The sequence below is a fragment of the Trifolium pratense genome, linkage group LG2 (assembly GCF_020283565.1).
Source record: "Trifolium pratense cultivar HEN17-A07 linkage group LG2, ARS_RC_1.1, whole genome shotgun sequence".
Classification (NCBI taxonomy): domain Eukaryota; kingdom Viridiplantae; phylum Streptophyta; class Magnoliopsida; order Fabales; family Fabaceae; genus Trifolium; species Trifolium pratense.
In genome coordinates this window covers 4473680-4496006 of record NC_060060.1, presented here as the reverse complement: position 1 = coordinate 4496006, position 22327 = coordinate 4473680, and the positions used below count along the sequence as shown (strand labels likewise).

Below are 22327 nucleotides of genomic sequence, written 5' to 3'. Positions count from 1 at the left end.
ATCAATGCAATAACTATAATGAATGCAACAACCTTTACTACCACAACTCTTACAACCCTCCCAAATAAAATAAACATAAAAAACCAAAGAATTGCCTAAAATTATAATTCCAAAAATGCACAAAGATTCATTGAAACTCATAAAAGTTGAAAACTCACAAGCAAATCCCAACATGATACTACTCAACAAAACCCATGTTGCAAATTTAATGTTACGACCCTTAGAAGAATATTGGTCAGATTGAGATAATTTTTTATACAATTTTGACCAATAGTCCAATAAAATGGAACCAAAGTAAACAAAAATAATGAACATTATCATAGTAATGTCATTTTTGTTGTATGCACGGTAGAGTGTTGTTCCACAACTTATTGTCATGTTGAGGGAACAAAAAAATGGTAACATACTTTGAAACTTTTTGTTGGGATGCATAATATTAGAAGGTAATAGTTGTGATGAATTCGTATCAATAGCTTCTTTGTGAGTGTTCATCGTGATATTCTTTGTACGCAACTGCAGAAACTAATTTTTCGAGCTAAGTATGACGATGATGGGCAGCGGCAGAAAAATGTAATTGTGAATGTAGAATAGAAGAATGGATGGTGGTGAATTTGTGAGTTAGATTGAGTTGGAGAAGGGTGTTGGTGATGAGAAGATTAAGGTGTTGAGTTTGCTTAAATGTGTATGAAAAGTGAACACAACACAAAGGTTTCTTCTTGGAAATTTGAAAGATGCTTCGTTCAATATTTTCATGATGATGTTATACCAAGAAACATCAGAGAAATTGCTATCTTAGAAAACTAAAATTTCCTGTGAAACTATTAATCTATGAGTGCTGAAGTACTATATATACGCAATTTCCAGGAAGCTTATAGATTTTGGAAAAGTGAGTATGCCCCACATCGATCATAAAAAATTATTTAAGAGAATTTATTTTATTTTTTTAACGGAATTTAAGAGAATTTATTGGTAGTTTACAACATAAATTTTTTATATTTCGTTACTATGGTCATGCTAATTTACTGAATTTATTAATTTTTTTTACAAAAGAATATCAATTTTTGGCTATTGAAATTACTCAATTGGGAACTAAATATTCATCAATATATTTACCCAAAAAAATTCATGAATATTATTTATACACAATTATCAATCTCAATCATCGATTTTATATCGGACAATTTAGATTGAAATTGTGTTTTTTAGTTAAAATAATCTCGACCATTAAAATTATAAGGGACGATTCATAGTTATTACTATATCCTGCTATTACAGCAAGAAATCTTTTTCCTCCGAAAATCCATCAGTGTTCAAACACACCCGTCTCTCCTGTGGAGGACTCCGATGAACGGGCACTTCAATTTTAGGTTTAGGAATAATAACAATATCGCGTGAATCTCTTCTAACTTAATTAAAGTTCTGAGTTTGATCTCTAGTTTGAGCATACAATAGTGTTAAAAATCTTACAGAGAATTTCTCATCTATTTAAGTCCTACAAGACTTGAGAAATTATTTTCTTTGGTTATAGGTAGAAATATCCGGTTTACGTCGAAAAAAAATAAATTTTTTAAAAGATAAAGAATAAAAATAAATTTAAAATAGAAGATAGAAGACCAAAATTATATCTAAGACTATTATTTACTTTATTTTATTATATTTTTGAATAAAGTCTGTTATTTACAATTAATTTCGTATAAAATAAAAATTGGATTAGTGAAATAACAAATTTTGAATTGGAATTGGAATAGAGTTTTGGAAAGGGAAAAAAAATTGAAAATTGACCGTATCACTCTCTTTCGCGCTGTAATCGCAGCGCCACCGTCTTCGCACACAACCGCCGATGAGGTAAGGTCGTTAATCTTGTATTTATGCTTATATATATATTTGGATCAACAACACTCACAGAAAATTTCCAAAGACATGTGAAAATACATACAATTTTCTCATTAGGATTTGTTAGATAGCTTATGCAAATGAATAAGTTTTTGTGTATAATTTATAAGTTTGTCAATGTAGTTTATGAAAAAAACAACTTATGAAGATAGGTTATCAATTTTTGTTGGTGAGAATTTATAAATTAACTTAAAATCTTGTTTATCTGCGTAAGTTATTTTTCGTAAGTAATAAGTCAATCCAAACTGGTCCAACTCTTATGGATTATTTCTATATGACTATGGCCCTGTTTGGATGAACTTTATTTTGCAGCTTATAGCATAAGCGCTTATCATATAAGTGTTTATGAATAAGCTATTTTTATAACATAAGATAAAATAAAGTCAAAGTTTTTTCATATAATATATAAGCTGTTTTCATAAGCTATTATCATGGAGAACTTATGGAAATAAGCTGAAAACAGCTTATGAACACAGCATAAGCAGTTTTTGTAAGTTCCTCCAAACAGTGTCACAACTCAGAAGTGCTTATTAGTAGATAAGCTTAAATAGACCAATTTAAATTAGCCCAGTACCTGTTTTACCAGCTATCTGCAATTATCACAAAGGTTAACTAGGATATGTGTATTTCCTTCTTTTCATGTTTGCTGAATTGGTGACCATATTATGTGAGTTGGCTGTGTTTCTGGTACGCAACCTATGAAGCATGGACACAGAAACGGACACTAACACGTCGACACCAATAATAATATGAGAAAATGACACAATTTAATGTAATTATAAGTGTCGGTGTCCGACACCGGGACACGCCTAATCCGAGGAGTGTCCGTGCTTCAGAGTAGCGCTGTAGCGCTATTGCATATTGGAAATAGCGGCTATAGTGGTGCTATAGCAATGTTAAATAGCAGAATTAGAACAAACCACTATTCATATTCCGCAATCTGCAATTGGTAACACTGTGAGGTCTGTACCGAGTATTTTTCTTGCATTGCAGCTAGCCACTAAGGGTGAGCCAAGTCTTGTTTTACATTAGATGGCTCGGTTTGAGTGAGTAAATGCTTTTTTAAGACTGCCGATTCAGGATCTAGTCAACATAGGATTATTGTCTGGAGTTACCGGGCAAGGATGGAAGAAACAAAGTCCTGGAGTAGACGAGGTAGGATTAGCAGGGTTGGCAAAATTAGATGACTGTGATAAAGGTAGAACAGGCGATGGGGATATCGGTGGATTGATAGATTAGAAGGTCGATGGAATTTATTAGGAGAGGTGAGGATAGGTCACTAATATTTACAGTAGGAAACCTCAAAGACCTTGAGGGGACTGTAACAATTGAGACCATTTTGAAACAATGGAGTCTTTGAGAAGGATCTCATTAGATGAACCAATGGAAGCATGGTTGTCACACTCTAGGTATCAAAATTGAGTCTTTTGAACATTGTGACTTGTCAATTTATCCATCAATTTTGAACCTGTTATGCTTTTTTCTGTGTGCTGAGCTGTGATTCTATCTTGTGATTTGTGAATATGTTCATCATTTTTTAATTGTGATGTTAGGGTTCTGGTCTGGTTAAATTGTAGATGCCATGTTAGTATTGAAATTTGAAGCAATAGAGGAAAACTGTGAAAGATTTGATAAACCAGAAAGGGAAAGTGCTTTGATCTATGAAAATTCTGAAAATGTTTAATTGAATTAACATAATTATGCTGTGTATTATATAGGGATCAAGCTAACAAAACTAACTGTAATCAAAATCATGTTCTGTTCAACAGTAATTAACAAACATAACATCTGTACAAATACATAATATGACTATTGTAAATTTAAACTACTTTTGTGTATGTTTACCGTATTTGTGTTATTTTTACTGTTATAATTAATCTGTGTTATTCACTCCATCGCTGCAGCTCAACTACGCGCTGTTCAAGAGCTGGTACTCACAGCAATTGCCATCCCAACTAGCAATACTTCTATTTCTTCGTATTCACCAAATTTGAAAATCTCAACAATCGAAAGGACGGAATATACAGTATCGAGTCCAATTCAATTGATTGCTGGATAAATGGGGAAGAAAAACACCCCAAAATCAGTGTCAGGATTTCAAAATCATGTTACTTTAAGAGAAGAAGCCACCGGAAAAATAAAAATGAGGCCAATCACTAACACAAAGTCACATTTGAGAATTGAAAACTTGAAAAAGATTGTGGTGTGGACCGCAACTGGCCCTCACATACCGTCTTTGGCTGCTTTCTTTGGTCACCATTTGGCCACTGTTTCAGAGGCCGCTGGAGTACCTCCTGATTCTTCTTTAATCATTTGCCAAAGGTTTGTGTTTTTTCTTACAGTGTTTTTGCTTTCTCTGTGTTCAGTTATCCTTGCGTGTGTTTCAGTGCCATTATTAAGTTTAAGTAGTCACTTTATAGCACTGACAGTCTGACACTGACACCATACCGGCACGTTGACATCGGTAATCATTTGAAAAGTGGAAGTAATTTAATGTAACTACATGTATCCCTGTTGTGCCGGACAGTGGACATGCCTTTAATATGAAGTATCAATTCTACATACTTGTTTGGCTTTCTTACCATATGTTTTGAAGGGTTAGAATTAGAATTCATGTGGTATTTTGTAGAATCATTTGTTGACATTGCAATTTGGTAGAATCAAAGAGCATCTATGTGAAAGTTCCATGGTTATCTGTCATATTTCATTTCAAAACAAAACTGAAAGTTATTGATATGACTCTCTGTCATACTCCCTCCGGTCACTATTATAAGCAAGAAACCACTTTTTAGGTTCATTGCAAAACTGACGAATCTGGCATATATTATAAACCTGATACATCAGTTTTCCAATGAACCTAAAAAGTGGTTTTTTGCTTAAAATAGTGACCGGAGGGAGTATGTATTTTAGACGTGAATCCAATTCATTTTGATGAGTCTCAGCTTGCTCATGAACTTTGTGTATCCAATCACTATATTTGTCCCCTATGTGTAGGCAGCCACTTTTCTTTTGTTATTTTGATTTATGACTTAAATCTTAATTTATTTTGAAGTTTGTATATGATGTATGTATGAGCTTATGTTTTTGTGCATATCACTTGTTTTTACTTAACTATACATATTTTATCAGATTTTCTTCTTTGGTAATCTTTTAGCATTTGATACTTGGAAGTTTTGTAAGATTCATGAAACATGTTTTAGCATTCTTTGATTTCGCGGCAGGTGCGAAACTGTTCTTCATCCCAGCTTTAATTCAACTGTGCGAATTGAGAATAATAGATCAAAGGTCAGACATAGGCACAAGAAGTTTGGTAGCATCACCCAAAACAATGTTGTGTACAAGTGCCATTTCTGTTCACATCAGAATCTCAAGAAAGGTACGCCTAAGGGACATTTAAGAAAAATATGCCTCACAAAAGGTAAATCATCCTTAGAATCAACACCCGATACAAAACCAGTCGTGCATGAATCTTCAAAACTAGAGAAACACGTTGTAAGCAAAGATAAAGCTGGTGAAATACATGGGTTTGCTTCAAAAGTTGTAGTTAAGAAGGATGTCGCCAATTTGAATGGCATGGAAACTCCGCCAAGAACAAGTACGCCAAACTTGTTAGAAGGAAAGAAGAGAAGGAGAAATAGTTCTACGTCAAAGAACGCAATTGAAACTCCAAGCGTATCTGCACGAGTAGAAGTAGCAAATACTCAGAGCACAGTAAGCAAAAGACGGAAAAAATTATGGACCAGTCTAAAAGAAATTGCTCAGAGCAAAGTGTCTTTTCGGTAACTTCTATGTGTGTTCCTTGTAACTCTAAAGTTAACCTCTCTGCATTTCTGTATATTAATTCAATTCAAAGGCTGATATATGTTGCATTGGAGTTATCAGTTATGTCTAATGAGTTTGGTAATACATTATGTGCTGTCATGCTGGTTTGGCAGGTTAGGATATACAAAGATATATCATCTTGGCAGCCATGGTTTCTAGGCATAAGTAATTGATTCCCTCCCTCTCACATTGAGCAAAAGTGCTTTTACTAGAATTATGGTTGTTTCGATTCGGGTTTGAGATACTTTAATAGCGCCTCCGATTTAAGCTAGGGTTCAAAGCATCGTCCTATTCGTGGCAGTGTGAATCAAGTAAAGCTAACATTTGAGTTTTAAGGTTGCGTCGGTAGTTGGGGTGAGAGAGTTAAGGAGTAGAGTGATAAGAATATTTAGAGTTAAATTCTCATTCGCAACATATACTAATAATACTAACATTTTTTATTTTAGACAAAAAATGTATTTGTTTGGTTGTGTGTTTGAAGTCTCTTTGACTTTGGCATTTTTCAATTGGAGTTCACTACAACAATAAAAAAACAGTATTTCTTTCTTTGAATCATGTTTACTAAATTAAACTAGTTTGAAGTATATATATTTAGTGTATAGAATTGCATCCGGTAGAAAACACTCGAGGGAATTAAACCTTTAAAATTGAATATTTGCTTTGCAAAAATTAACTATTAAGCATATATAAAAATCATAAATATATTAAATAATTTTCTAAAGATAGAGTGACTTTATAAGAATATGTTGTATATTTTCTAAAGATCTAGTGACTCAAAATGTTCTAATTTAAGTTCAATTGAGCTCCAGATTACTAAAATCTCTTTTTCTGATATTCAGAAGATTAAATAATAATAATATGTTACATATTTTCTTATATTCTCCAAAATATTAACAGCTAAGTTTTTTTGTAAAAAAAAATTAGTTAATTATTAATTAAAAAATACTAGTCTGTATGCATAGGTAGTATAAATACATTTAATTAAATGTTACCAAAAAATATATAAAATACATATAATAGTGACATTTATCGGCTACATAGTGACTTTAACGAACCTTTTAAAGGCATAGGCACCATGACAATGATTGATTCCAATGTATATTCCTTTGTGAATTGGATTACATAATATTCAAAAAAGTTAGCCTGCAAATGAGTGCTATTGTCAATATATGGAATAGGTTTCACCTAATAATTTTGAATTCTTTGTTTTTATGAAATTATTATTGCGTGTTCTTTCTTACTACTACTATGTTACTGATACATATTTTAATGTTTTCATCTCAAAATTCTAATTTAGAAAAGTAGATTTAATTTTTCCAATCAATGTATATTGAATATAACACGATAAACAGAAAGTATCACTAATTTTTATTAGTTAAATTAATATTTTAATTTAATATATTTTTATTATTTTAAATATTTTAATATATCTAACCATATTTATATTAAGAATAATAATAAAATAATTCAGCAATTCAAATTAAATAATAAAATAATTTAATTGTAAATAATCACAATCCTTATTATATCTTTTAAAACGTTTGATTATAATTAAGGGGGTATTTGTATCATCGACTCAAAAATTACTCTCGAGAGTAACTTACTTTCGCCCCAAATCTCCGAATAGCCTCACCTAAAACTGGTAGATACATTGAGCTATAATGTATCCTCTAGCCCGCCTATGCTATATGGATGGTCACATTAGCCCCTCAATGGTATGACAATATTTCCCATTGATTGTTCTGAGGTAAGAAAGGTATCAATCCAAACCGATAACACCCGAAAAAGAGTCTTAACTTTAGGTAGTCTTTTTATGCTTGGTTTTACTAGCAGGCATCTTGTCGTTTGTAAACTCCTTTCATTCTATGCCAATTCTTTTTAAATAACTTACTTGAAAATATACAAATGAAAATTTGATTCTCAAGTATTTTTCTATAAAAGTGCTTGACACATAATTAAATATTTCTAAAAAATTTAGCCTTTATATTTATTTTTTTAAAAAAATTATATAAAATTCTATTGGAATGCACATTGTCACCTTCTCACATAAGAATAAATCCATGTGAATTGTGGAAGTTATTCCATTCTTAAGAATTTTGACACATAATTTGTGAAAAATAAATAAAAAAATTTCGACACCAAAAAATATTTTTCTCAAACTTGTAACAAGCAAGAGTATAATTATTCTCTATCTATGTATTCCTAAAATCTAAGTATTCCTAAAAATGTGATTCTTATTTTGTCCATAGTCAAAATGTTAAACATCAAAAACTAAAACTCAGACACATAATTATAAAATTTGAACCTAAATAAAAATATTTAACCAAACAAATAATAATATCTATATTGTCAATTGAATAAACTACTTCCTCTAGTCATTTTTATAAAAATCTTTTTAAAAATCACGAGTATTAAAAAAAGTTGTTGGAATAACTCGTAAATAAATAAATAAATCATAAGTACATCTAATTTTTTCCTTAAAAAAAAAAGTACATCTAATTTCAATAATCTGTTTTTCATTTTTTTAAATTATTATTTTGGCTTTTTATAAACATTTTTGCCACATGGAAATAAGAACATTATGAGTGGAATAATTCAAAGTGCAAAATCAAAGTCATAGATTATGAGTTGCAATAAACTATACAAGTAGCATTACTATTTCCAAAGACAAAAAAATAATATGAAAATTCTTTGTCCTTTTCTCTCTCTTGCCCATACTGCCCAATTTCCCACTTTTCATAATTCAAGCCTGCCCAAACTGCCCCTAGTGGAAAAAACTTTCCCTCTCTTACAAGCACTCTCTCCCGCTTTCCCCTTCATCTCTCTCTCTCTCTCCCCAAAATTCCACTTTGCTTTGGAGTTTGGTCTCATTTCACAAATGGGTTTGTTTTGTTTTTATTGTTTTTGTTTTACATGTGTTCATTGATCCTTAATACTATGATGTTTCAATACCATGATGTTGTTCTTTTTTTTGTATAGTGGATATGATGATGAGTTTCTTTGAAGATATGAATTGTTGAATTTTTTTAATTATTTTTAATATAAAGTTTGAGACTTTTTATTATGGAAAATTGTTTGTAGTAACAATTTTTAGAAGATGGGGTTTGGAAATAAGAATGTAATTAAAGCAGGAAGTTTGAAAGTTGGTAAGTCAAAGGATGATGTTACAAAGAAAAAGAGAAGATGTTGCTTTAGATTCAGTTTTATTAGATGCTGTATACCTTCAAGATCAAAATTTGATAGCTCAATATGTTGCAATGGCACTACTAATACAAAAATTGGTAATTTTCTTTTCATATGATATAGTTTTTTAGATTTAGAATTTTATGTTCTATTTGGCATCAATTTTTGGTGGATACATAAAAAGATATATTATTTTGTTCATTAGATTCATTATTAATAAGTTGTTTAGATTTCGGTGAATTTGGCAGAATCACAGTGTGTCACCGTGATTATGTCAAAAAACTATATTTTAGCTTCGACAAAATCACCGTGTCATTGTAATTTTACCAGACTCATTGTTAATCTAAACATGACTAAATCATATAAGAAATTGTAAAAGTTGTTTGGGTCATTTTATTTTTCTGGATTGTGATGTTTTGGCTATAAGCAGGACCTTAATAGATGCTATTTACGGCCCTGTTCGGATAAGTTGCTTAATTAAGTGTTTGTGAAAAAAGCTATAAGCTATAACAAAAGATAAAAGTGAAGTCAAATTGTTTTCATATAAGTTATAAGTTGTTTTCGTATGCTATCATAGAGAGCTTATGAAAAAAGATGAAAACAACTTATGGACATGTCATAAGTTATTTTCGTAAGCTCTCCTAAACAGTGTCACAGGTGTTTATGCACGTAGATAAACTCAAATAAGTCAAATAATGTAATAGTAGTCATTTTATTCCTTCTTGTTTTTAGGTGATAAAGATAATACTAAGTCGGTAATAATTCAATCAGAGGAAAATAAATCTGCATCTGAAACAAACACAAAGGAATCAAATGGTCTTGTAGATTCTTCTACAACAACTAGTAATGGAGAAAGTATATCTTCAACTTCGAAATTCAGTGAGGAATTAAAGGTTGCTTCTTGTTTAAGAAAATTCACATTCAATGGACTTAAGGTAGCAACTAGGAATTTCAGACCAGAGAGTCTTCTAGGTGAAGGAGGGTTTGGTTGTGTCTTCAAAGGTTGGATTGAAGAGAATGGAACTGCTCCTGTGAAACCGGGTACCGGACTTACGGTTGCTGTCAAGATCCTTAACCACAATGGACATCAAGGTCACAAAGAATGGCTTGTATGAAACTTTTATATATCCTTATCAAAAATTTCCTTCAAATGTTTTTGTTTTTTCGCAATTCTCATTTGTTTCTTCTTTACTACTTTTCAGGCTGAATTAAACTATCTCGGCGATCTTGTACATCCTAATCTCGTTAAGTTGATAGGTTTCTGTATTGAAGATGACCAAAGATTATTGGTTTACGAGTTTATGCCGCGAGGAAGTTTGGAGAATCACCTCTTCAGAAGTACATTACTAACCTCTTTATTTCTATTGTATGTCTTCACTGCTTTACAATTCGATCATGTCCTCACACCTGATAAATATACTCTCGAGTTGAAATTTGGCTGATTTTTTTTGTTTCGATAGGCAAATATTAGCAGTTAATCTGTTAGGGGAGGAGATTTCTTTTAGCATCAGGCATAACCCTGGACATTCTTAATACTTTTCAGCGTTGCTAACTTAAATGAGCTTGATTATTGTTGATGGTACTAATGTTTCTAATACAAACATGAAATTAACCAAAGATTGCATTCGTCCCCTTGAGCTACATAGCTTAACTTTTCATGAAAAGTCTAAGTAACTATAGTTCTAGCTCTAGATAGAAAACTAACCAGCACAACTCAATTTAGAATCTAAGGAAACATAAAACTCATTTCCCTATTCATAGACCGCATGCAATGCACATAGGCCTGTTTGGATTTACTTATTTGAGCTTATCGACCAACCTAATCACTTGTGAGACTGTTTTAGAAAGCTAATAGAAACAACTTATGACATGTACATAATCTATTTTCAGCTTCTTTGCATAAACTATCCAGGATAGCTTATGAAAATAGATTATAGTTTATGGTTTACATGAAAATAGTTTGACTTTATTTTATCTTTTGTTATAGAAATAGCTTATATGTCAGCAGTTATATGATAATTGTCTAATTAAGTTGTTTATCCAAATAGAGTCTATTAATGCAGTAATTGATTCCCAAGTAATTTTTGGAGTCCAAAAACTAGAGTAAAATGGTCCTCTTCCAGTAATGCATTTGTTCTTTGTGGTTTTCCCTATGATCGTAAAATAATTTCATACATGAGGATTAATTGTTTGTCAAGTAACAACCATGCTCTATGATGAAGGGCCCTTGCCTCTACCTTGGTCTATCAGAATGAAAATTGCACTTGGTGCTGCTAAAGGTCTTGCTTTTCTCCACGAAGGAGCTCAAAGGCCCGTGATATATCGTGATTTCAAGACATCTAATATTCTATTAGATGCGGTATGTAAGTAAATAAATAAGCAAGATAGTTCTAAATAATTTCTTATTCATCCTCCAACACAAAATCTCAATGCTAAAATTCTTTTAGGAATACAATGCGAAGCTTTCTGATTTTGGACTTGCCAAAGATGCTCCTGAGGGGGAAAAAACACATGTATCAACAAGAGTTATGGGAACGTACGGTTATGCTGCTCCGGAATATGTGATGACGGGTAAGTTTTGACCCTTCCTAGTTCCTTTCTGAGTATTAGCATTTCTTGAACTGAATACTTTACGACATAATTCTGACTGATGATAGCCAATGGTATAAGGAATTTGCTTATTTAGCTTAAACTCTTGCTTTTTATAACTCATTGGGTTGTCATAATTCTATTATTTACGTAAAATATTCACACCTTGTAATTGGTATTTTGATATTTATTTTGTACAGGTATACACTTACACTTTTAATATTAACCTGAAATGGCTTATTTTGTTTAGGACATTTATCATCGAAAAGTGATGTCTACAGCTTTGGAGTAGTACTACTCGAAATGCTCACCGGTCGACGAGCTATTGACAAGAAAAGACCAAAAGGAGAGCATAATCTGGTGGAGTGGGCTAGACCGGTACTTGGAGACAGGAGGTCGTTCTACCGAATAATCGATCCCCGTCTTGAAGGTCACTTTTCAGTTAAAGGATCACAGAAAGCAGCCCAGCTGGCTTCTCAGTGCCTTAGCCGCGACCCAAAATCTAGACCTTTGATGAGCGAAATAGTTCAAGCTTTAAAGCCTTTGCCAAACCTTAAGGATATGGCCATATCATCTCATCAATTCAAGATTGCGCGTGTTGATCGGACCATGTCCATGCCGAATTCTAAAAACGGTATTAGAACTGATATAGTATCTTTACCAAAGGGTCAGCCGAAAAGGACCTTGTCGAGTTCACATTATGGACATGCTTCTCCGTTTCCGCGTCATAGCAAGTCTCCAAAACCTATTGCGTAAGAACGTTGTTCAGTAACTTCAATTCACTATCCTATTCATTCAGTTCACTCAAATTAGGCCATCATTTCAACATCAACTGTTTTTTATCTGGAGAATTTCTCTGAAACCTAACGGACTCTAAAGATTGAAGGTGTGTCAATGTATGATTCCAACACGACATCAATACATTTAATTGCATTTAATCACTTTTATTTTTTCAAATTATTACCGTTGTTTGTGTCAGTTAATAGTATCTTAAGTACTGGATTGATAGAATGGAAAGAGTAAACTGTCATGTATATTTAGCTTTCAAATGAGAAAATGTTATTCTCTGAACTTTGGAGCACTTTTCCTTCCACCTTATCATTTGTTTTCTTCATTTTCATGATGTATTTTTGTAAAGAAGAAAAAGGTGGTGTTAATTGTTAACTCATGTTAGTGATAGAATTTTACAATATATACATTTCAGGAACATGTTAGAGTTTTGAACAACTTAAATATGTGTGCAGTATCATTCATAATGTTTTGTTAAAATAATCAGCGATGACAGCGTTGAAATTATTGTTGCTACTAATTATCATTGGTACAATGAATAATAATATATCATATGTGTTAGGAATAGGCTTATGTGCTTAGGCTTAGTGTTGTGTGGCTTGGCTTGTGCAGCAAGCAGCATGTTGCAGGCGCGCGCGCAAGGCTGGCCTGGCCTGCTGTTGGGCTTGGGCTTGGCTTGGCCAATTTGCTAGTCTAAACAATTGAGTTGTAAATAAGCCTATATAAGGCATTGCCTATGATGAATAAGATGAGAGATTCCACTTTGCAATTAACAAGTGGTATCTAGAGCCTAAAAGATCTCAAACCTGAGAAAAAAGAGAAAACTGCAGTTTTCTCAAGAAAACCGTTATAACCGTTTTTTTTTTCGCGCGAGCTTCTTCTTCATCTTCAAGCTTCTTCTTCAAGCTTCTTCCTTGATCCATTAATGGATGAATCCAAACACTCACAGTCTCGTGTTCCAAAGTTTGATGGACATTATGACCATTGGTCAATGCTCATGGAGAATCTCATTCGTTCCAAAGAACTTTGGTCCTCAATTGAAGATGGAGTCACGGTGGCACCTGCAAACGCCACAGCTGAAGAAATTCAAGCTGCTAATGCTAGCAAGCTGAAGGATTTGAAGGTGAAGAATTACTTGTTTCAATCGATCGATCGTTCCATTCTTGATACGATTCTTGATCGTAATTCCTCCAAAAGTATTTGGGATGCGATGAGAAGAAAGTATCAAGGTTCTACAAAGGTAAAGAGAGCTCATCTGCAAGCTCTGAAGAGAGAGTTTGAGGTTCTTGAAATGAAGGAAGGAGAATCTGTGGAAGATTACTTTTCAAGAACCCTAGCTATTGCAAATAGAATGTCTGCACAAGGTGAAAGATTGCAAGAAGTTGCAATTGTTGAAAAGATCCTGAGATCCATGGTGACAAAGTTTGATTATGTGGTGTGTTCAATTGTGGAATCCAATGATGTAACTACAATGTCAATTGATGAATTGCAGAGTAGTCTAATTGTGCATGAGGGAAGGATGAAGAAACCTTCAGCAAAACCACAAGTGAACACAGAAGAACAAGCTTTGAAAGTTTCACAAGGAAGAGGATCTGGATCTGGTAGAGGGAGAGGAAGAAATTCCAATAGAGGTCGAGGAAGAGGTAGACAAAGCAAAGAGATGGTTGAATGCTACAACTGTCACAAGCTAGGTCACTATCAATCTGAATGTCCAGATTGGGAAGGTAATGCCAACTATGCTGAATTTTATGATGGTAATGAAGAATTATTGCTTATGGCTAAAACTGAACAGCAATTCTCTGATACAATTGGAAAATCTGAAAATTGGTTTCTAGATTCTGGTTGTAGTAATCATATGATAGGACACAAAGAATGGCTGTTTAATTTTGATGATAGTTATAGTGACTCTGTGAAGTTGGGGGATGATTCAAAGATGCCTGTGAAAGGGAAAGGCAACATCAAACTCAGCATTAATAACATTGTTCATGTGATTAGCAATGTATATTATGTGCCTGGTTTGAAGACCAATCTTCTGAGTATTGGTCAGATACAGCAAAAACAAGTTTCAGTGGTGTTTAAGAATGATGAATGTAAGGTGTATCATGATGATAGAGGCTTATTGTTCACTTCACACATGTCTAAGAATAGAATGTATGTGATCTCTGCACCTGTTATAATGCCTATGTGTCTGCAAACTGCCAAGCAAGAAAGCACCCAGCTATGGCATGATAGATATGGCCACTTGAGTTTTAAAGGGCTCAATACCTTGTCTAAGAAGCAAATGGTGAGAGGTCTACCTGAGCTAGAAGACTCTGATGAGAATTGTAGTGATTGCTTGACTGGTAAGCAACACAGAGATATCATCCCTAAACAAGCCAATTGGAGAGCTAGTGTGAAGCTTGAGCTCATTCACTCTGACATTTGTGGGCCTATATCACCTCAATCCAATGGTGGATGCAGGTATTTTATGACATTCACAGATGACTTTAGTAGAAAGACTTGGTGTTACATGTTAAAAGAGAAATCTGCTGCATTTGAAGTTTTCAAAAGTTTTAAAGCATTGGTAGAAAAAGAAGCTGGTTGTCCTATCTTATGCCTTAGATCTGATAGAGGAGGAGAATACACCTCTAATGAATTCAATGATTTCTGCAGCAATGAAGGGATAAAGAGGCAATTGACTGCTGCATACACACCACAGCAAAATGGTGTGTCTGAAAGAAAGAATAGGACCATTCTGAATATTGTAAGAAGTATGATCAGTGCTAGAAAGGTACCTAAGTCATTTTGGCCTGAAGCAGTCAACTGGGCAACATATCTTATGAACAGGAGCCCTACTTTTAGTGTTAAAGACATGACACCTGAAGAGGCTTGGAGTGGTAGAAAACCATCAGTAAATCACTTTAGAGTGTTTGGTTGTCTAGCTCATGTTCACATACCTGACAGTCAGAGAAAGAAGCTTGACAGCAAAAGCAAGAAATGTGTTTTGCTGGGAGTAAGTGATGTATCCAAGGCCTATAAACTCTATGATCCAATTGACAAGAAAATAATCACTAGCAGAGATGTTGTGTTTGAAGAGTCAAAAGGATGGGAATGGAACAAGCTATCACAGACACAAAGTACAGATAATGATGACTGGTCCAATGATGATGCAGAAGATGATTCAGTTCATGAAGATATTCCAATTGAGCCAGTCAATGAAGGTGATGTAAATGCAGCAGGCAACAGTGAAGATGATGACATGATTATAAGTAATAACACCAGTGATAGTGAAGATAATAGTGATGGAGTAACACAGCTTCCTCCTAGAATCAGAAAACCACCAAGGAGTCTTGACATATATGTAACTGGAAGAGATGCAGAAGAAGAAAGAGAACTTCATAATCTAGCCATCTATAGCACTGGTAAAGATCCCAACACTTATGCTGAAGCAATGAAACTTGATGTTTGGAGGGCTGCTATGGATGCTGAGATGGATTCAATCAAAAGAAACAACACCTGGGAGCTCACTTTGTTACCAGATGGATGCAATGCCATTGGTGTGAAATGGATCTTTAAAACAAAATTTAATGAAAAGGGTGAGATTGAAAAGTACAAAGCAAGGTTGGTGGCTAAAGGCTACACTCAGAAACAAGGCATTGACTACAATGAGGTGTTTGCACCTGTGGCTAGATGGGATACAATCAGAGCTATACTGGCTCTTGCAGCTAACAACAGATGGAATGTGTTTCAGTTAGATGTGAAGAGTGCTTTTTTGCATGGAGATTTGACTGAGGACATATATGTGGTTCAACCTGAGGGGTATAGTAATGGCAGCAAGAACATGGTGTACAAATTGAAAAAGGCTCTGTATGGATTGAAGCAAGCCCCTAGAGCTTGGTATAGTAAGATTGAAGCTTATTTCAGTTCTGAAAAATTTGTGAAATGTCCCTATGAGCACACTTTGTTTGTTAAATATGGAAAGAAGGATGAGATACTCATTGTTAGTCTCTATGTAGATGACTTAATTTTCACTGGAAATGATGTCAATCTAATAGAAGACTTCAAAAGCTCCATGAAAGGTAGATTTGCTATGACAGATTTGGGCAAGATGAGATATTTCCTTGGAGTTGAAGTAATTCAAAGCAGTGATGGTATTTTTATGCATCAACAGAGATACATTGCTGAGATTTTGATTAGATTTGGAATGGAGAGCTGCAACAAAGTTACTAATCCAATAGTGCCTGGGTGTAAGCTTGTCAAAGATGCAAATGAAAGAATAGCTGATGGTACTACATATAAGCAAATGGTAGGGTGTTTGATGTATTTGCTGGCTTCAAGACCTGACATTGCTTATTCTGTATGTTTGGTAGCTAGATTCATGGACAGGCCTACTGAGATGCATGTGATTGCTGTAAAAAGGATCATAAGGTATCTAAAAGGAACACTGGGATTAGGAATTTTGTACAGAGCTGGTTCAAGTGGGGATCTGAAGCTCATTGGCTGGAGTGATTCAGACTATGCTGGTGATCTAGATGACAGGAAAAGTACTAGTGGGTTTGTGTTTATGCTTGGTTCAGGTGCCATCTCCTGGTCCTCTAAGAAACAACCTATAGTGACTCTTTCCACAACTGAAGCAGAGTTTGTATCAGCAGCATCATGTGCTTGTCAAGGAATATGGCTTAGGAATATTCTGAGTTACTTGAGAGTGAAGCAACCTGAATGCACTATGATCTACTGTGATAATAGTTCTTCCATTAAGCTTTCTAAGAATCCTATTATGCATGGTAGAAGTAAACATATTGATGTCAGGTATCATTTCCTTAGAGATCTCACTAAGGACAATGTTATTGAGCTGGTGCATTGCAGGTCAGAAGAACAATTGGCAGACATCCTCACCAAGCCTTTGAAGTTTGACAGTTTTTGCAAATTGAGGGAGGGACTTGGAATTTGTGATCTGAATGATTTTGTAAAGTAAATTGTATCTGTTGGGGATTCAATTTAAGGGAGGGTATGTTAGGAATAGGCTTATGTGCTTAGGCTTAGTGTTGTGTGGCTTGGCTTGTGCAGCAAGCAGCATGTTGCAGGCGCGCGCGCAAGGCTGGCCTGGCCTGCTGTTGGGCTTGGGCTTGGCTTGGCCAATTTGCTAGTCTAAACAATTGAGTTGTAAATAAGCCTATATAAGGCATTGCCTATGATGAATAAGATGAGAGATTCCACTTTGCAATTAACAATATGTTGGGAAATTAATAGCAAAATATGTCATTAGCGTGATACTCTTGCTAATTGCTCTTGTTTTATATTTTCAATGGGAACTAATGAGCATTAGATTACATTATCTCCATATTAGCAATAACAACTACGACAACAACTGGGAAATCTATTACATTCTAGTTCTAACATGTTTAACATGTACACTATAGAAGTAAGTTTTGTTTCATGGATTGCTGCAATAATCACTTTTATCTTATGGTACATCACACTCGTATGTTTTATTGACAATTTATTTTTGTTTAATGTCCATAGCTAATTTGAATCAAACTAGTATGTTAGCCCGTGATGTGTACGGTTTCATCTTGTGGGTGATTTTTTTTAGTATCATTCTAGTTCCCCACCTGCACCCGTTCCACCTCTCGCTCGTTGCGCAGACCAACAAGCTCATTCCAATTTGGTGGTGTCTGCTTTAGCTCCTCTTTTCCGGGAGCAAAGTTGCAATTGCTCAGAGTAGTGGCGGTGCTTGAAGTAAGAATCGTTGTCAAACCAAACCTAACCCGAACATTACATGAAAGTAAGATGAGAATATATTTAAGTCATCTTGCGATCGATGTGAGACTTCTAAACAATCATAATATAATACACCCATTCAAGAGTTGTTGGGGAAGATAATACTCATGCCTACATCATTCACACCATACTCTTTTTATGGCTTTGATTGAGGCACATTAATTAGTTCTCCAAATGATCGTCCAATAATATGGGATGCCTCAACTTTGAAAATGAATTAGGTGCAATTGATTTTTTGGTGCAGTTATTTTATGGCCTTTCAATTACGATCGGACGGTTTAAACAAATGTAGTTAATAAAGACAATTTTAAAGCAAACAAAAGAAAAGAGAAACAACGAAGCAATTGAACCTTTAGAAAAACCACACACACATCAACGTAGAATAAATTGCATGAATTTATATTCAATCATAGAAGAATCGTAGATGTAATGTAATTAATGTGATTTTCTTTTTCAAAAGAAAAATAGAATATAAAGTTTTTCCACGGATAGAGATAGATTATTTTTCCACGGATTTCCTCCATACAAAAAATTAAACTTAAATATTTGTCATAGACTAAATATAAATATCTTTTTTAATTGAAATTTGAACAATGGTTCGTTATGTCATGAGAGGTTAATCTATTTTATAAGACTTAAACTTTTTTTTTTACGAGAAAGTTTGTATAGTATATCATTAATTAAAATGTGTACAATTAATCTTTTGTCATGAATATTATTAGTTGATATCTAAATAGGTCATTGGTCTAGTAATTGACCCATTATGTTTACCTATATATAGATACTATGTATCACTCTAATGTAACCCTAATTCTTATCTTTTATATTATAAGCTCGTATACACAAGCAAACTCTAAACCCTAATTTGTTTTCCTGTTTTCCCTCCATTTTATCTTGCAATTATTATTAAAAAATAATACAATTTTGTCTTGATTAGGATTTGAACCCGCAATCCTTCAATGCAAGACAATATTTCCAACCACTATGGCAAGTATACCAATTGTGATTAACATTATGTGTAATAATTGATAAGCACCATCAATTTTAAAAGTATATCATATTAAAATTATTGTTGACTATATTTTTCATCACGAAATATTTTTATGTCTTTCCTGATCAATGATTTTTTTTCTACCGGATCATAAATTTAGAGAATAATTATCATGTGAGATTTGGAAAGTTATTATCACGTGTAATTTGAAAAGTTATTATCAAACTCAATTCTGCTAAATCAATTTTTTTTGGAATACAACCAAACACAACCATAGTCATGTCACTAATCACATTCATTATTCTGATTTTAACATTGCAGATTTAATATTAACCGATGATCAATTGATACAATATGCACTATCAAACCAATTGTGATTTAAATTATGTCCACAAAGTGTTACGCTCCATCAACTTTCATAGGAAAGATTTCATACGACAATTAAGCACCACCAATTTTCATTGCACAATTTAAACAATTAAAAACCAATAATAATCTCTTATATTAGCTTGCTAACATAAGCTAACCCTAAACCAAATTTTCTTCCCCTCTCATTTTCTCTTTCTTTTTATTGCAGCTTTATATTAAAAAAATACAGATTTGTCATCGAACCTGCATCCCTTACTTACAATAAAATCTTTCAACCGCTAAAACATGTGCTTCAATTATGAAAGAATTTAGGAATCCTAATATGTTAACCCCGTTTTCAATCAATTTGAACGACGGAATTAATCACAATTTTTATTTATTTATGGATGTCTACTTAAGTTTATGTTCTTGATTATGTCTTTAATTTTTTTTTTAACCTTTAATTATCATCAATTTTTTAACCTTTAGTTATCAGCAATTTTTTTTAATAAGTAAACAAAACGACGGGGGTCCAAAATTATTTAAAAAATATATAAAATATAAAATAAGCACATAAAACAAATATAGAATAATTAGTCTATGAAATTCCCTATACTACTCTTATTGAAAATGCTCTTAGAATTTTTGTATTTTATTTTTTATTGTTACATATTACACCTAATTAGACCCATGCACGACATGGGTCAAAGTTCTAGTAGTGAATAACAGTGACTATTCTTTCTCTCTTCTCCCTCTTCTTTATCTATACTATTGCTCATATTTACATTAGTTTATAACATCTTTATTATTATTACTTAGATTTTTCTTTTACCAATAAATAAAGTACTCCTTTAAAAAAAATTACTATTTAAAACTCACACATACAATTGCAACATGTCCCATATTAAAGTGAGTTAAATCTTCCTTTAAAAAAATTAATTGAGTTAAATCTTACTAATTATAGTTAGACATGTCCCATATATGTCTACTTATGACTTGTATTCAAATTTAAATTATCATATTAAAGACTATACATATATTACTTCTATAAAACCCTCATTGAAATTTTGTAGATAAGGCTTTATATCTAATATATAAAATAAAGGATCATGCTAACTAGTGCCCCAGGGCACTAGTTAAGGAACTAAAAAGAGAAAGAAAAGAAAAAAATTGCATTGAAAAAACAAAAATTTAAACTTTTAAGATGTTGACTTCACAAGTTTCAAGATAATATTACTATCTTTAGTTACCTTAACCAGTGCTCCGGGACACCGGTTAGCATTTTCCTAAAATAAAATGGGATGACTTAGCTTGTAGATTAGAGCTCCTCCTCTTGTTTGAAAGTCTCTGCCGAAAAGGATATTATGTTGTTGGCATCGATATAGCCTAGACTTAATGTGCGGTATATATATTGCGATGTATATTATGGATAAAATAAAATGTAGTTAATTCAGTTGAGTATATATATAATAATTAAATGAATTCACATAGTAAAATTGTGATTACTTCATATCATTAAGTTAGCTATAATTTCAAGTGTCAATTGAATTAGTTATCCATTTTAATAAATTAACCATATATTTTGTTCCTGTAACTTAACTTATTTTATTTATTCACGTTATAGTTAATTAATTTATTTATTCACGTTATAGATGTTGATTATGATTATTATAGTGGGGAGTCCTGCACATGCACAATGCCAATTGCCAAACGTCCTTCCTTGTGACTTAGTAGTATTCTAAACACGTACGCCACCTTAAATTCCACTTGTATATTATTCCTATTGGATCACATTGTTTAATTTATTGCTTTGTTTTTTTTTCTTTTTTCTAGTAGACTTTTCAATAATTTGAAGAAAACTGTTGGCAATATATACAAATTCTCATTCCGGCGTTCTAAATTTTATAGATTAAAATTCATGTGAATCTGGCTCTGGGTTGGCTTAATAGTAATTTTCAATAATAAGCAGTGTGATGTTAAGTAAATTTTAACATATAGTTTGATGTTCAAGTCAATTTAACCATTAAGCGAATGTTTTAGAGATTAAATGCATCAAAAAATCTTTTAAATTTTATGTTTGTAATAGATAGGACCTTTAAATTTTTTAGATAATAAATTAGTTATTTAAAAGTAGCTTTCGGTGTAAGTTAACGGCTATGTTCACTACTTTTAGTAACATTTTTCAAGTAACATTTGTAAAAAATGTTACCCAAACTGAAGCCAATTAGAAATCAGTCAAATTCACATTAATAATATAATTGCAAATTTATAATTGTTGCTTGAAATTTCTTCTACCCAAACAAAAACACAAGATATAATTGCAAATTTATAGCACTACTGAAACATGATTGTGGTTGGATCTGTCCTAAAATTTTGAGTGTCTTGAACGAATGGAGAAATTTGTGTTTTTATAATAATTTTAAAAAAATTTCTCTTATATCTTTTGTTGCAAAGTTAGAACAATATTTTACAGCCAATGTCTTCAAATAGTATCAAACATTTATTCTGTCCCAAAGTATAAGAACTAGTTTGACTACTGCACGTATGTCAAAACACAATTTTGATCATTAATATCTTTAATTGTCTATTAGTAAAAATTATAAAAACTTAGATATTTTGAAAACACTCAGCAAAACAAATCAAATAAGATCTTATATGTTATTATTTATATCGATATATTGTTAAAAAAATATGGTTAAAACAAGATAAGTGAATAGTGTCATTTAGTCAAAGTAGCTCTTATAAAATGGCACGGAGGAGTAATATTTAGGGAAATGTTAACGAGTATTCCGATGGCATTTTTTAAACATCATAAATACTTTGTAAAAAAAATTATGAAAATGAGTGAAGTCAATATTGATAATTGAAATGTTTCAATTTTTAAATAAAAATTTTCTTTAAATGAAATGCTTAAAGAATATCTTGGAGTCACTCGTTATCAAGACCCTAATA

At 32.7% G+C, this 22327-nt stretch overlaps 2 protein-coding genes across 4 annotated transcripts; both read left to right on the top strand.

Moving 5' to 3' along the window:
• The first annotated feature begins 1695 nt into the window (after nt 1-1695).
• On the top strand, nt 1696-5778 carry LOC123910203. 3 transcript variants are annotated; one of them, XM_045961286.1, is made up of 3 exons: nt 1696-1845; nt 3798-4215; nt 5115-5778. In XM_045961286.1, exons 2-3 carry the CDS (start codon nt 3953-3955, stop codon nt 5674-5676), a joined length of 825 nt encoding a protein of 274 aa, XP_045817242.1. In that variant the 5' UTR covers nt 1696-1845; nt 3798-3952; the 3' UTR covers nt 5677-5778. The 3 variants fall into 3 exon arrangements, with proteins under 3 accessions (XP_045817242.1, XP_045817241.1, XP_045817243.1); XM_045961285.1 differs by having other exon boundaries at nt 1713-3302; XM_045961287.1 differs by having other exon boundaries at nt 1719-1850.
• Nucleotides 5779-8380: 2602 nt separating this feature from the next.
• Nucleotides 8381-12558, top strand: LOC123908148 (serine/threonine-protein kinase PBL34-like). The gene is made up of 6 exons (XM_045958688.1): nt 8381-8996; nt 9631-10007; nt 10101-10236; nt 11121-11257; nt 11346-11469; nt 11738-12558. Exons 1-6 carry the CDS (start codon nt 8813-8815, stop codon nt 12241-12243), a joined length of 1464 nt encoding a protein of 487 aa, XP_045814644.1. The 5' UTR covers nt 8381-8812; the 3' UTR covers nt 12244-12558.
• Nucleotides 12559-22327: the final 9769 nt, after the last annotated feature.